The sequence below is a fragment of the Larus michahellis genome, chromosome 1 (genome assembly GCF_964199755.1).
Source record: "Larus michahellis chromosome 1, bLarMic1.1, whole genome shotgun sequence".
In the NCBI taxonomy this organism is placed as follows: domain Eukaryota; kingdom Metazoa; phylum Chordata; class Aves; order Charadriiformes; family Laridae; genus Larus; species Larus michahellis.
This window is the reverse complement of record NC_133896.1, coordinates 214,473,145-214,485,349: the sequence shown is the minus strand read 5'-3', so window position 1 is coordinate 214,485,349 and position 12,205 is coordinate 214,473,145. Positions and strand designations below refer to the sequence as shown.

Here is a 12,205-nt window from a genome sequence, read left to right as displayed (position 1 = left end):
CTGGGGTAGCACCCTTTCCATTATCCTTTCAGAGCGAAGAGATGATGTGCTCAGCAGCGTCGAAGTCCACCTCAGAGGCTGAAGGAGGGGACCAGCCAGGGTTTTTTACCTTTTCCTCATATAGATTACCCAAGAGGTAGAGAGTGCCCGTTTAGTGGGACTGCAAGAGACATACCATGCTTGGTTTTTGTTTTTTTTTTTTCCATCAAGTAAAAGGAGGAAACCTCCACCCAGCCCTCCCTGCTCAGGTCTCCTGAGGGCCGATTGCTATGTGACACTGAGGGGTGATGGCTGCTCACCCGCGGGGCCGGTACCGCCACCCTGGGGAGCCCGGGCCGGCAGCAAGATGGGGTGAGAGGCCCTGAAGGCAGACACATGGCTACCGGAGACGGTATGCGGCCAGAGAGGCCGAGCACCCCGCAGCTAAACCGGCTGAAGACAGGCAAAACCACTGCACCCTCCGCCCTCTCCGCTCCCCCTCAACCTGAGGTGAATGGGGGCGCGCCGCAAGGGCTGCCGGGAGTTGTAGTTCCCCCGCCCGCCTGCCCACCCCGCCCCTCTGTAGCCCACCGCGGCGGCCGGACTACATTTCCCGTCATGCATCGCGGGGAGGGGGGGGCGGCGAGGAGGGATTGGCGGGGCCGCGGTTGTTGTGGTCGGTGCTTGGGCGGGGGCGCGCGCGCGGGGCGGGGCGGGGCTGCTGGCGGGGGCGGGCGCGCGCCCCGACCGTTGCCGGCGGTGAGGCGGCGGTCGCCGTTACTCGCCGTTACGATCGTTGAGCTGAGGTAAATCGCGGTTGCCGCGGTTTCACCCCCGCCTCCCCTTTGAGCCGAGACCACCGGCCCGCCTCCTCTGGCTGTCCCCTTCCCTCAGGCGATGCGCGGTGCCGCGGCCGGTGTCGCGAAGTGAAGCCGCCGCTGTCGTCGTCGTCGTTCCGCCCGCCCCCACCCGCGACCCCCGCCGAACGGCGACATGGGCGAGTGCGGAGCCCCCGGGGACGTCAACTCCAACGTGCTCATCGCCCGCAGCACCGGCGACGCGCAGCTCGACAAGGCGGTGTGGCAGTGGCTGAACTGGGACAAGGTGGGTGTGTGGCGGCGGTGGCGGGGGGGGGTGATGGCGGCGGACACTCCCCCCTCACCGGGTGGGGGCTTCTCCGCCCTCCCGGGGCTGCTGTCATCGCTCCCATGGTGTGTGCCGTCTGCTTCCCACCCTGCCCAGTGACAAGGATGGCGTTTGGTCCCTTCTCCCTCCCTTGGGGCCTCTGTGATCCCTCAGCAAGGCCCTTTCCCCTGAGACTGGGGGTGGCAGGTGCCCTTCGAAAAATATCTATCTAGATCCAGCCAAATCCACAAAGCGTGACGTGATGGAGAAATCCTTAACCTGGGAGAGGGGAAAGGTGAGGCGTGCAGCCATCCAGGGGCTTTACCTGGCGAAGTGATGGCATGATGTCATCTTGCTGGTACATGGAGCCTGGCATCTGCTTCGTGTCGCTGCCGCTTCTTCGTTAAGATGGAAAACGTGTGTCTTGTGAAGTCAGGTTGAAGGAAGGATTGTTGAATGGCTTAAAATGCAGCTAGAGTCGAACGGCATCATTTTGTTTTCCTCAGCTTCCCGAATTTAACACCCTCTGCAGGAAATAAAGAGGCTACAGAGGTCTAAGCTCTGCCACGGTCCTTTCCTTTTCAGCTCCAATAGGGTGTCAACAGGACTGCAGGCTTGGTTAGTTCTGATTAAACCATCCAAAGCAAATTTGGGGCCATAATAATATGAGATTGGAGGTTATTTTGCTGAACTCATTGTTGGAAGGGTTTACTTTTCTTTTCAGCTGCTTTGTCCAAATGTCATGGCCTGTGCTTTAAAAAATATTGTGGAGATGGGGGAGGGTAAACTACCAGTGCACCAGTGGTTTAGGTTTCTCTCTGTGGCTTCTTTCTTTTCTTTTTTTTTTTTACTTTAGAGTGATTGTCAATGCGTTTATACTATTTCCTCTTTAGTTTTGTCCTGTCACGATCAAAGCAGGAGGGTTACAGGTAAACTTTACCTGACGCCTCTTAGATGAGCTTTCTGCTGCTTGTAAATACGTTCTCTTCGTTCATTTTTGCAGGAATTAACACTTGCCATCTGCATGTTCTGGGCTCAGAGCTGCTGTTGTGACAATATCTGGGAAGAGTGTCATGGGGGAGGGAAGGAGTGGAAAAGGGAGATAACATTCCTGATAATACACTTGATAACCCAGATTGAACTGTAGTAAATAGGGGTTTTTTTAATATAACTTCTGATTAGTGTATTGAAAGGGGTGTCGTTGTTTTTTTTCTTTTAAACAGATTACTGTATGTTTATCCTAAAAATGGATGAAGTAGGAGAACTTACCCTTTTTAATGTTAAGGTTACTGGGGAAAAATATTTTGATTAAAACCCAGCAATAGTGAAATATTACTGTTTCTATAGCTCCTTCTAAGGCCAAAATGAACCAATAAAATACAAACTGAAGCGTTAGTTTGATTGTACCTGTTTACCCTTGCTTCCCTAGGTGATAATCATGAGGTTTCTTACAAGGCTCTTTGAACTTATTACCGGGAGAGATTTCAAAGAGAGTTCCTGTGAATTTTGAAAATTCAAAATCGCCTGGAGAAGGACTCAGTGCTCCTGCAGGAGAGGGGCTGCAGGGTGGCATGGGTGGCTCTGAGGCACTCACAGTTGCTCTGCAGAGGATGTAAATGAAAGAGGTGACAGTCCTGTGGGACAGGAAGGTGAGGAGAAACCAGCAAGTACAGATGAGGAAGGGCTATTTGTCCAATGTCCTCCTATTTCACCGCAAACCTAGGAAATGAGGTCTCTGTAGGTTTGCTGCTTGTCAACAGCTTTACAAGGAGCTGTCTCTGTCTCACCCCTTCCCCAGCCACAATTTCCTTGGCCATAGGGACTTTTGCTGCCTCTGATCAAGGAAAAATCTATGCGCTACATTCACAGCTGTATTTAGCTGTGGGGAGCTTTCGTCCTCTAGCTTAATTGAAAATTACTTGCTGTAATTAATTCTTAGAGCTGTGCTCTTCATCCTTTTTGATTTGGATGTACGTGCTAACCTCTTCTAAAACTGTTACTGGTTATGGGCTGGGGCGTGGGTGGGTGGAGGAAACCTAACCATATGATCATCTTTTTGCTTTCCTTCTCTCTTACAGCAGCATCTTCATTAATATTTATAGCAGCAGTTCACTAACTAAAACTCCCTCCTTTCCCATTCTCTCTCCTTAATTGCTGTCTGTTTACTTTTGTCTTGGAGGCAGGAGACACCCACCTTTTGTTTGGTCCTCATTGGTAAACTATGTGAACAATTAGTCATTGTTCTATATTTTTCTCCCTTTAATTCCTCTTCATCCACTCTCTAACTTTCCTATTGTACTTCCACATCTGCCTTGAGTCTCCTGAAGGAGTCTGGCTTGTGTAGAAAGCTGTGTCAGAGCAGTTTTCTCCAAGAAAACTGCTTTTCTTTAGAGCAAATGTTGGAATTTTGGACCTTGGTTGTAGTAATGATTTTACGTGCTTGTCTTAAGTGGCTTTATAGAGTGGCAAGAATGTGCTACACACACAGAGTGGCATGAAAATGAGGTGTGCTTGGTACACTAGCTGAGCATTTGTTGTACATTGCAGCGGAAGAGGTTTCACCCGAAGTCTGAGGGTCAGATACCGGCCCAGCAGCTGGTGGGAGAGCACAGTATGATTAAGATCCTGACCTACTTAATGAAAACCATGGTCCTAAGGGAAGATTCACAGCTTTGCCTGAAAGTCAATGCCCTCTTGCTTTCCCTCAGTTAGTCCTCCCTCTGTAAAAGTGAAGCCTAAGCTCAAGCTGTTGGCTGCTGGTTTATTGATTAGCCCTGTAGGATTCCTGGCAAGACTCCTGTTCCTGGGCATGCTCTGTGTAGGGTAGCTTTGCCCATCTTCAATAAAGATAAGGAGGAGTGTTTGCACACAGACTGTTCCTGGGCCGTCGTGGTTGTGGTGGAGCATACCTGGGAGAAGGGGATTTTCTGTGCTTATTACAAAGGCACTGTTAGAACGTTGCATGGGGGGAAATACTTGAATTATTTCTGCAGGAGCTGCGTGTGCGGTCCCCTTTCACTATACTCTCATTTTATTTTTACTAATTCATGGACTCATTGTTAGTGCACAAAGGTAGCATGAATAGCTTCCTACTTGCTAACAAGGTGGCTTGGTTGGTTTTAGAGGTTTTTTTTTTATTTTAATGACCCTCAGTGTTCTTTCAACTTTTGTGATTTTTAAGATGCCTTTCAGGAGGAAATGGACTTGGTAGTTCGAGACCAATAACCTGCTCTTGTCATTCAACTTGCAATATTTTTTATTAAGACTTCTAAGTGATTTTTTAAGAGTAAAAAGTCTAGGAATTGGCCATAAGTGACAAGAGAAATTCTTCAAAATTACATGTATGTGTTGCAGGCTCTAACATTAAAACATGGAAGATAAAATTGTGAACTATTGAAACAGTTGATTCTGGGTAGACTGGGCCGCAAAACCTCTATTGGAACAACCAACACTACTGAGAGCGCCTAAACAAGTTTGTGAAATGAAGGAAGCGCTGAAATAACACAAGTACTGTGCTTTAGTGCCTGTTCTAAGACATTAAACTATATGAAGTCCATCAGAATAGTCTTGAAACTTGTACTTCATGGGATTACTGTCTGTATTGATAAATTAGCTATATTGCTGTCTGTGTTGTCATGGGGGCAGGAAAGGATATCGCCGTTCTGTGTTTAGAATTTCAGATATCAGAAATAAGACGTGAGCATTAAGACTTGCTTTGTATAATTTGGAACTTCCCCATGTTAGGTGCATCTGAGTTCATAAATGTAAGTATTCTATATGATGTAGGATCTTATGTGTTTTTTTAACTGCTGGTCTGCCCGTATTTGGGTGGTCTAATGATTTTAAAATTTTTATTCTGCTTCAGATCATAATGAGAGAATTGCAGAAAGAAGGTAGTCTCACCCTTCCTCATTGCTATACTTCCCCCTCACTACCTGCCTGAGCTGGCACAATATTCATGTAGTTGTTTAGGGAATGGATCCAGGGTGGTGGGGGGAAGGGAGTGGATTTGTTATTGGTCAGACTCACTGCAGCTGCATAAATGTTTTTCCTGACACAAGAAAGGGGCCAGCACATTAGTGAGAGCAGTCTGGAAATGTGAGAACTGCCTCTTTCAGCAGCAGTGAGCTATAAAGCATTACTCCAATAAGTTTCAATCCAGTTTATTTAAAAAGACATGCGGAAGTGGCTGTAAAAAAGCAGTTATGTAAGGTTTTTTGTTTCTTGTTTTGTATTGGGCCAATATAAAAGCGGTGGCTTGTCTGCTGGCCTGTGCAGCTGCCTCCTGGGGAGTCCTGCAGCACCCAGCCCTGGTGGCTTCCACCCACCCGGGTTCCTCTGTGCAGCTCTCAGATTTATTCATAGGTACACTGTATATATGTGTATTTATGTATGTGTGCACATCACAGACATATATATAAGGAAACAAGGACAGCAAGGAGCAATCCCAAAAGGTACCAAAAAAGATAGTACAAACTGGAGGAACCAGCCAATGGGTTCATGAATCAGAAACTTTATTTTGAGGAACTTTATGTACTTAAGGTGGGTGATGGGGCAGTTACTCTGTTCATGGCTGTGGGGTTTCTCTAGCTGCCGGTAGAGCAATGGAGAGGAAGGATGGAAGGTGGTGGAGAGGTTACTTTGTCCGTGGCTGTGGAGAGCTTCTAGCTACTTGTAGGCCAACGATGGGGTATGGAGGTGGCAGAATACAGAGGTGGTAGGTTGTGTGCAGATATCTTTGTCCTCAGCTTTGGGGAGCTTCCAGCTGCCTGTAGGGCCATGATGGAATGTGGAGGTGGTGGGTGGTAGGGTACAGAGATGGTTGGTGGGGCAGTGCTGTCTTTGCCCATGACAGATAAGCTTCTAGCTGCCTGGAAGACCATAATAGGGTGTGGAGATGGAGGGTGGTGCAGAAATCCTTTGGTCATTAGCTGTTTGGAGCTTCCAGCTGCCTATAGGCCCATGATGGTATACGGAGAAGGTGAATGGTGTGGAGATCCTTTGTCCTCGGCTGTGGGAAGCTTCCAGTTGCATGTAGGACCACAGTGGGGTGTGGAGACGGAGGGTGGTGCAGAGATCCCTTTGTCTATGGCTTTGGGGAGCTTCCAGCTGCTGACAGCCCATGGTGGGTTACGAAGAAGGTGAGTGGTACAGAAATACCTTTGTCCTTGGATTTGGCAAGCTTCCAGCTGCCTGTAGAACTGTAATGGGGTGTGGAGATAGAGTGTGGTGGGGTGCAGAGATGGTTGGTGGTGTGGTGCTCCCTTTGTCCATGACTGTGATGAACTTCCAGTAAGCCTGTAAGTCTGTAATGGATTGTAAAGATGGAGGATGGTGCAGAAATCCTTTTGTCCTCAGCTATGGGGAGCTTCCAGCTGCCTGTAGGTCTGTGATACAGTACAGACAGGGACTGTGTGTGTTTCCTTCCCCGTCATGGTCCTACAGGCGTCTGGAAGCACCCCATAGCCGTAGACAAAGGGATCTCCGCACTACCCTCCATCTCCACGCTCCATTATGGTCCTACAGGCAACTGGAAGCTCCCCACAGCTGAGGACAAAGGGATCTCTGCACCACCCACCATTTTCAAACACCATCCACCCACATTCTCCGAACCCTGTCATGGTCCTACACGCAACTGGAAGCTCCCTGCAGCCAAGGGCAAAGGCAGCATTGCACCACCAAACATCTATGTACTGCATAACCTATCATGAGCCAGATTAAAATAGAATTAAAAGCAGCAGGTCCTATCTACTGCTCAGTTTTAAAGACTTATGCTGCTGAAATTGGTGGGTTTGAAGGCTAAATTCTGGAAGAAAAATGCTTGTCAAGTTGTCTGTGGGTAATATTTCACATGTTAGAGATTAAAGACACATTCAGTGCTAAGCCCTGCATCCACGAGTGCACTGAGGACATCTCAGTGTGAACCTCAGCACTCAAGTCTTTCTCTCCCTGATATGAACCAGAGATTTTGCTAGGACTGTCCTGTGCTACACGCTTCAGTTAGACACTGGAACAAAATACATAAATTAACTTCCATCTCCTTGGTTTACTGCAGCAGTATTACATCCTCTTTAACTGACAGGACCAGAAGCCATCGGCACATAATGAAACACGGGAGGTATCTTCTAAACACCAGGAAACACTTTTTTACTGTGAGGGTGACCGATCACTGGTACAGGTAGCTCAGGGAGGTGGTGGAGTCTCCGTCCTTGGAGATATTCAGTAGCTGTCTGGACAGGGTCCTGGGCAACTGATTGATTGTCAGTGTCCCTGCTTGAGCAGAGGTCATTGGAAAAGATGACCTCTGGAGGTCCTGTTCTGTAAAATGAAAATCTGCTTTAACTTGTTTTTATGAACTGTACAAAATCTTCCACAAAAACTGAAGTAGTGAAATGAATGCCAACAGAAAGATGTTCTCTTCTTTACTGGATGCAATCTTAGCATGATCCTCAGGAAGAGCAGAGAACCAAGTGAATTCTGTGTGCTGTGAACTATCTCAGATTGTTGAACAACACAGTGATGTGGTCTCCTTTGCCCGTGACTTCTTCCTGTTTTGTATGCTGAGACACAGAATTAAGTTAAAGGATGTTGAGCTGTACTTCTGTTTGCTCCTCTTGCCATTAGTGTTTGGTCTTGTGTTGTCCTTCCTTTCTGAAATGCGACTGTGGGTCCCTCATCAGACAGTTGCTAATTCAGAGCTTTTTACAATACTTCCTCGCAGATGCAGATTTCCAGGTTTTTGCACTCCTGAAAAAACAGCACGACGTGCCTGTCCCCCTCTCTTGGAGGGAAGTAGCATGTCAGCGGTGCAGTCTCTGTGTGCTTTCTGCAGTACAGTGTGGCTGTAGTCACGCTGTTTGTGGCCTTGTGCCCATCCACCTTGGAGGGTACGAGGCCACAAACGTACCCTCCAGGGCGGATGGGCGCATAATGCTTGGCTGAGCCCATCTTGTACGGTACGTGCAGCCTCCCTGCCTCAGGAACTCATTGCTCTTGTTACTTCAAAGTGCTGGTGGGATGGTGGTTTTGATAGCGTGAAGACTTGAGTCCTTTGTACATGGGTTGTGTGACATATGGGGAAGGTATCGGGCCTTTGGGGGACAGTATTGGAGGACTGTTCTTGGTGCATGGAGCAAAACTATTCCACGTTTCACTCCAAAGAGGGAGAATGGATGTAGACTGTGCCTAAAACATTCTTTCAACCTGGCTTCCTCCACTCTTATGGGCTCCCTACCAGAAGCAGCTGACTGTTATGGAGGTGTTGTGGCTTATTGAGGCACCAGGATTTGGGAACAAAACAGAACAAGACAAACTCATAATATAAATGTTCCCCCAGTGGGTTGGCAGAGACAAGGGGTGTTCTGTAGGAAACCTTCTGCCTCTCAACTATGGTACCTACAGCCACGTGTAGGGGCTGTGATTTGCTCTACCATCACCTTTCCCTCTGCCACTGCAGTAACTAGCTTGAATAACTGTTTGCCTGGAGTTACTCATCTGATTTCACGTAAAAATGTTGGTGCTGTTGCTGACCAGAAAACAAACATTTATTGCTTAAGAAGAGGTAATGAGAACCTACAATTTCTAAGAGAAATTGTAAAGGAGAACTTGATGCAAGTGCCACTGCTGGTCGTAAGTTGTGTATATGTAAGGTGATGAGCTGTGCCACAGCCAATGCTCCCTTTCTCTTTGTTAGCGGCTCCTACAAGTAGATACTCTGGTGTGTTTGGGACTTCAGGACTGATCCTGATTTTATTTGAAAAAGAGCTTATAACAATTGCTGATGAAAAACTAAAGGCTGGTTGGCAAAGCTTGGTGCACTTAATTTGTGGCTGTCACATTTGCTGAATTATAAGCAAATTTGAGACCTCTTCTTTTTTTTCACTTCTTCCAGGCTACATATGCAAAGAGTTGTCCTGCAAGACAAAAAATGATTGCTATGAGAGTTGTAAACTGCCACTTATTTTGACAGGATATTAGCTTTGAAACCTAACTCTGGCAGTAAGTACACATTATTAACATGATTGGGAGTGAAAGAGCCAGTAAGAAATACTCAGCTAATGCCCTTGTACTTTTAATTCTCCAGTTGTTTCCGATTATGTATCCTGATGAGCTACAAAAAAAGTATCATTCTGTCTCAATAGGCAACTGTATAGTATGTGGAAAACTGAGGGTGAAGAAGCATAACATTTAATTCAGTGAGAATTTTTTTTGTTTGTTTAATAAAACCTCAAGCCTTTCTTGATGTTGCTACATTGGACTGCAGCAGGATATGACCCCACAGTTCTGCCCCACATCTGATTCTGGCAGTAAATTTTTATAAGTAGTTGTTTAAAATATATCTTGCATCCCCAGCAGGCTTGTCCCCTTCCCTCTTCTTAAAAGCCATTATAACCATTTTCAAATTTAACTCCTCAGGACCACTAATATAGGTCATATGAAGTTCCTGACTGGGAACTGAAGTCAGAAACAACACGGGTAGCTTGCAAAAAAACACTTTGAGGAAGTAGTATTAGCTTTCTAGAGATGGCATGTATATGTATTAGTGTAGTAATTTTACAGAAAAAATAATGTAGAACTTATTTTTTTTTTCTGGTGCTCATGTAGGTGCAGAACTATGTTCAGACTCTTACCCATTCAGCACCCTGGCTGTCTCTGTCCTAAATGATTCTTATTTCCATTTCTTTGCGACGGTGAATCTGAAATCCTGAAGGGAAGGTTCTGGTAGTCTCATTTTCTCTCCTCCCAGCTTGTTAGTATCACAAAACCCTGCTCTCTGTGAGAATGAGAGGACTACCTGAATGCACTTGGTAGAGTCTTGAAATGGGATAGGAAAACATTGCCTGACCTCTGGTTGCTCTTCACTTCTCACGTATCAAATGGCAAGCCTCAAAGCTATTTAAAAATTAAGAATGCTTCACAAATTTACATCTTAAAATGGTAGATAAATGTCTCTGAGGGCACTCATACCATGTTTGTAGGTGCTGCCAGATTGGGAAGCAGACGGTTGAGAGCAGAGCTGCTATTCAGAGGGGAGGTAGACAGGCCAGGGGAGCAGACCAGCAGGGACATTAAATTTAATGAAGACAGGCTGCGCTTAGGAAGGAGGAACACCCTACGGCAATGCTGGGAGTCTCTGTAGGCAGGAGCCAGCAGCCTCCCCTGACAGTGGAGGAGGTTGACAGCATCCTGGGCCATTATAGGAAAGGAATTATCTCCCTTTACCCAGCACTTGTTAGCCAGCATCCAGATACCGCATCTGGTTTTGCGCCCTCCGGTACAAAATAGATATGGACAAACTGGTGCAAGTTCAGCAGAGGGGCTCCAACATGGTCGGAGGCTGGAGCACTCGCCCTGTGAGGTGAGACTGGGGGAGCTGGTGCTGTTTCTCCTACTTATCCCTTCCCTGAGAGCCACAGTCGGAAACTCAACTCCAGCCCACTCACCAGCCAGAGGCACCTCTTTCCTTCCCTGGCCCTTTTCTGTCCGCAGCAATGTATGTTCAGGTAGCACGAGCCTCTCCTTGCACCGCCATGGTCACTGTCACCTTATCTGCTGCCTCCTTGTGCACTGCTGGCAGTGCCCAGGACCCCTTCCCCACCTGGAGCAGGAGGAACGGCATCTGTTGCTTCTTGATTGCTGCCTTGTCCTGCCTTCTGACCTTTATATATGTGTGCATGTGGCTGCAAGGGGAGTGGAACCCTATGGCACGATGGCTGCTTGTCACATGCATGGGAAGCTGTTTTGCTGGCAGCAGAGGTTCCCCCATCCCTGTAGGGTGTGGGTCTGTGTGGGTCTCACTTCCCTCACCACTGCTGCCCTCTTTCTTGCCCTCATTGCCTTTGGGAGGTTGGTCCCTGTGGGCTTGAAGGACCCTGCTCTCTGCCAGACGCTTCTTCCACTAGTAAGTCATCCTCTGAAAGCCAGTAGCAGCTTTGAAGGGTCTGTCTCCACCTTTTTTGAGGAGAGTTAGTGCTGCTTCTGCCAGACATTCTGCCCGGTGCTCAGCTCAGGCCTGTGCCACACGCATTCCTATCGCAGCAGACAGATCCTGCCAAAGCCATGGTACTCAGCCTCCTCTTTCCCTAACCACTTCCTAGTATGGGATAGTAGCCTCAGGCTGGTTACTGGGATATACGACCTAGAAAGTTGAGCAGTGAGGAACCTAATGAAATTCAACAAAGGGCATGTGTAGGGTCCTGCATCTGGGGAGGAATAACCCCCTGCACCAGTACAGGTTGGGGCTGACCCGCTGGAGAGCAGCTCTGCAGAGAGGGACCTGGGAGTCCTGGTGGGCAACAAGCTGACCAAGAGCCAGTGATGTACCCTTGTGGCCAAGAAGGCCAATGGTCTCCTGAGGGGCATTCAGAAGAGTGTGGCGAGCAGGTGGAGGGAGGTCATCCTCCCCCTCTGCTCTGCCCTGGTGAGGCCTCATCTGGAGCACTGGCTCCAGTTCTGGGCTCCCCGGTTCCAGAAGGACAGGGAACTGCTGGAGAGAGTCCAGCGGAGGCTGTGGAGGGGCTGGAGCATCTCTGTGCTGAGGAAAGGCTGAGAGCCCTGGGGCTGTTCAGCCTGGAGAAGAGCAGACCGAGAGGGGATCTCATCAATGCTCAGCAAGAGCTAAAGGGCGGGGGGCAAGAGGATGGGGCCAGACTCTTCTCAGTGGTGCCTGGGGACAGGACAAGGGGCAACGGGCACAAACTGGACACAGGCGTTCCATCTGAACATGAGGAAAAACTTCTTTCCTGTGAGGGTGGCAGAGCCCTGGCACAGGCTGCCCAGAGAGGTGGTGGAGTCTCCTTCTCTGGAGACATTCCAAACCCGCCTGGACACATTCCTGTCCAACCTGCTCTGGGTGACCCTGCTCTGGCAGGGGGTTGGACTGGATGATCTCCAGAGGTCCCTTCCAACCCCTACCATTCTGTGATTGTGTGGTTTTGTGATATTCCCTGCTCACCTTTACAGGGCAGTGAAAGAGAAACCAGTCCCTGGCAGTCAGCCCCTGAACCCCTTGGGGTGTCCCTCCTAGACAGGTCACCAGTGCTTCTGGAGCGGCTGGGGGATCCTAGGAAAGACCACAAGTCACATCGGTAGGGTAAGGCTG

The 12,205-nt window shown here is 48.3% G+C and overlaps 1 protein-coding gene across 2 annotated transcripts in view; it reads left to right on the top strand.

The window, feature by feature from the left end:
* The first annotated feature begins 672 nt into the window (after positions 1-672).
* Positions 673-12,205, top strand: part of PGM2L1 (phosphoglucomutase 2 like 1) — a 43,458-nt gene continuing 31,925 nt past the window's right edge. The window contains exons 1-2 of one of the 2 annotated variants that reach the window (XM_074572226.1): positions 678-785; positions 874-1,083. In XM_074572226.1, coding sequence (XP_074428327.1) covers positions 973-1,083 — 111 coding nt within the window. In that variant the 5' untranslated portion in view covers positions 678-785; positions 874-972. Of the gene's footprint in view, positions 1,084-12,205 lie in introns of both variants that reach the window. The other variant, XM_074572225.1, reaches the window with a different exon arrangement.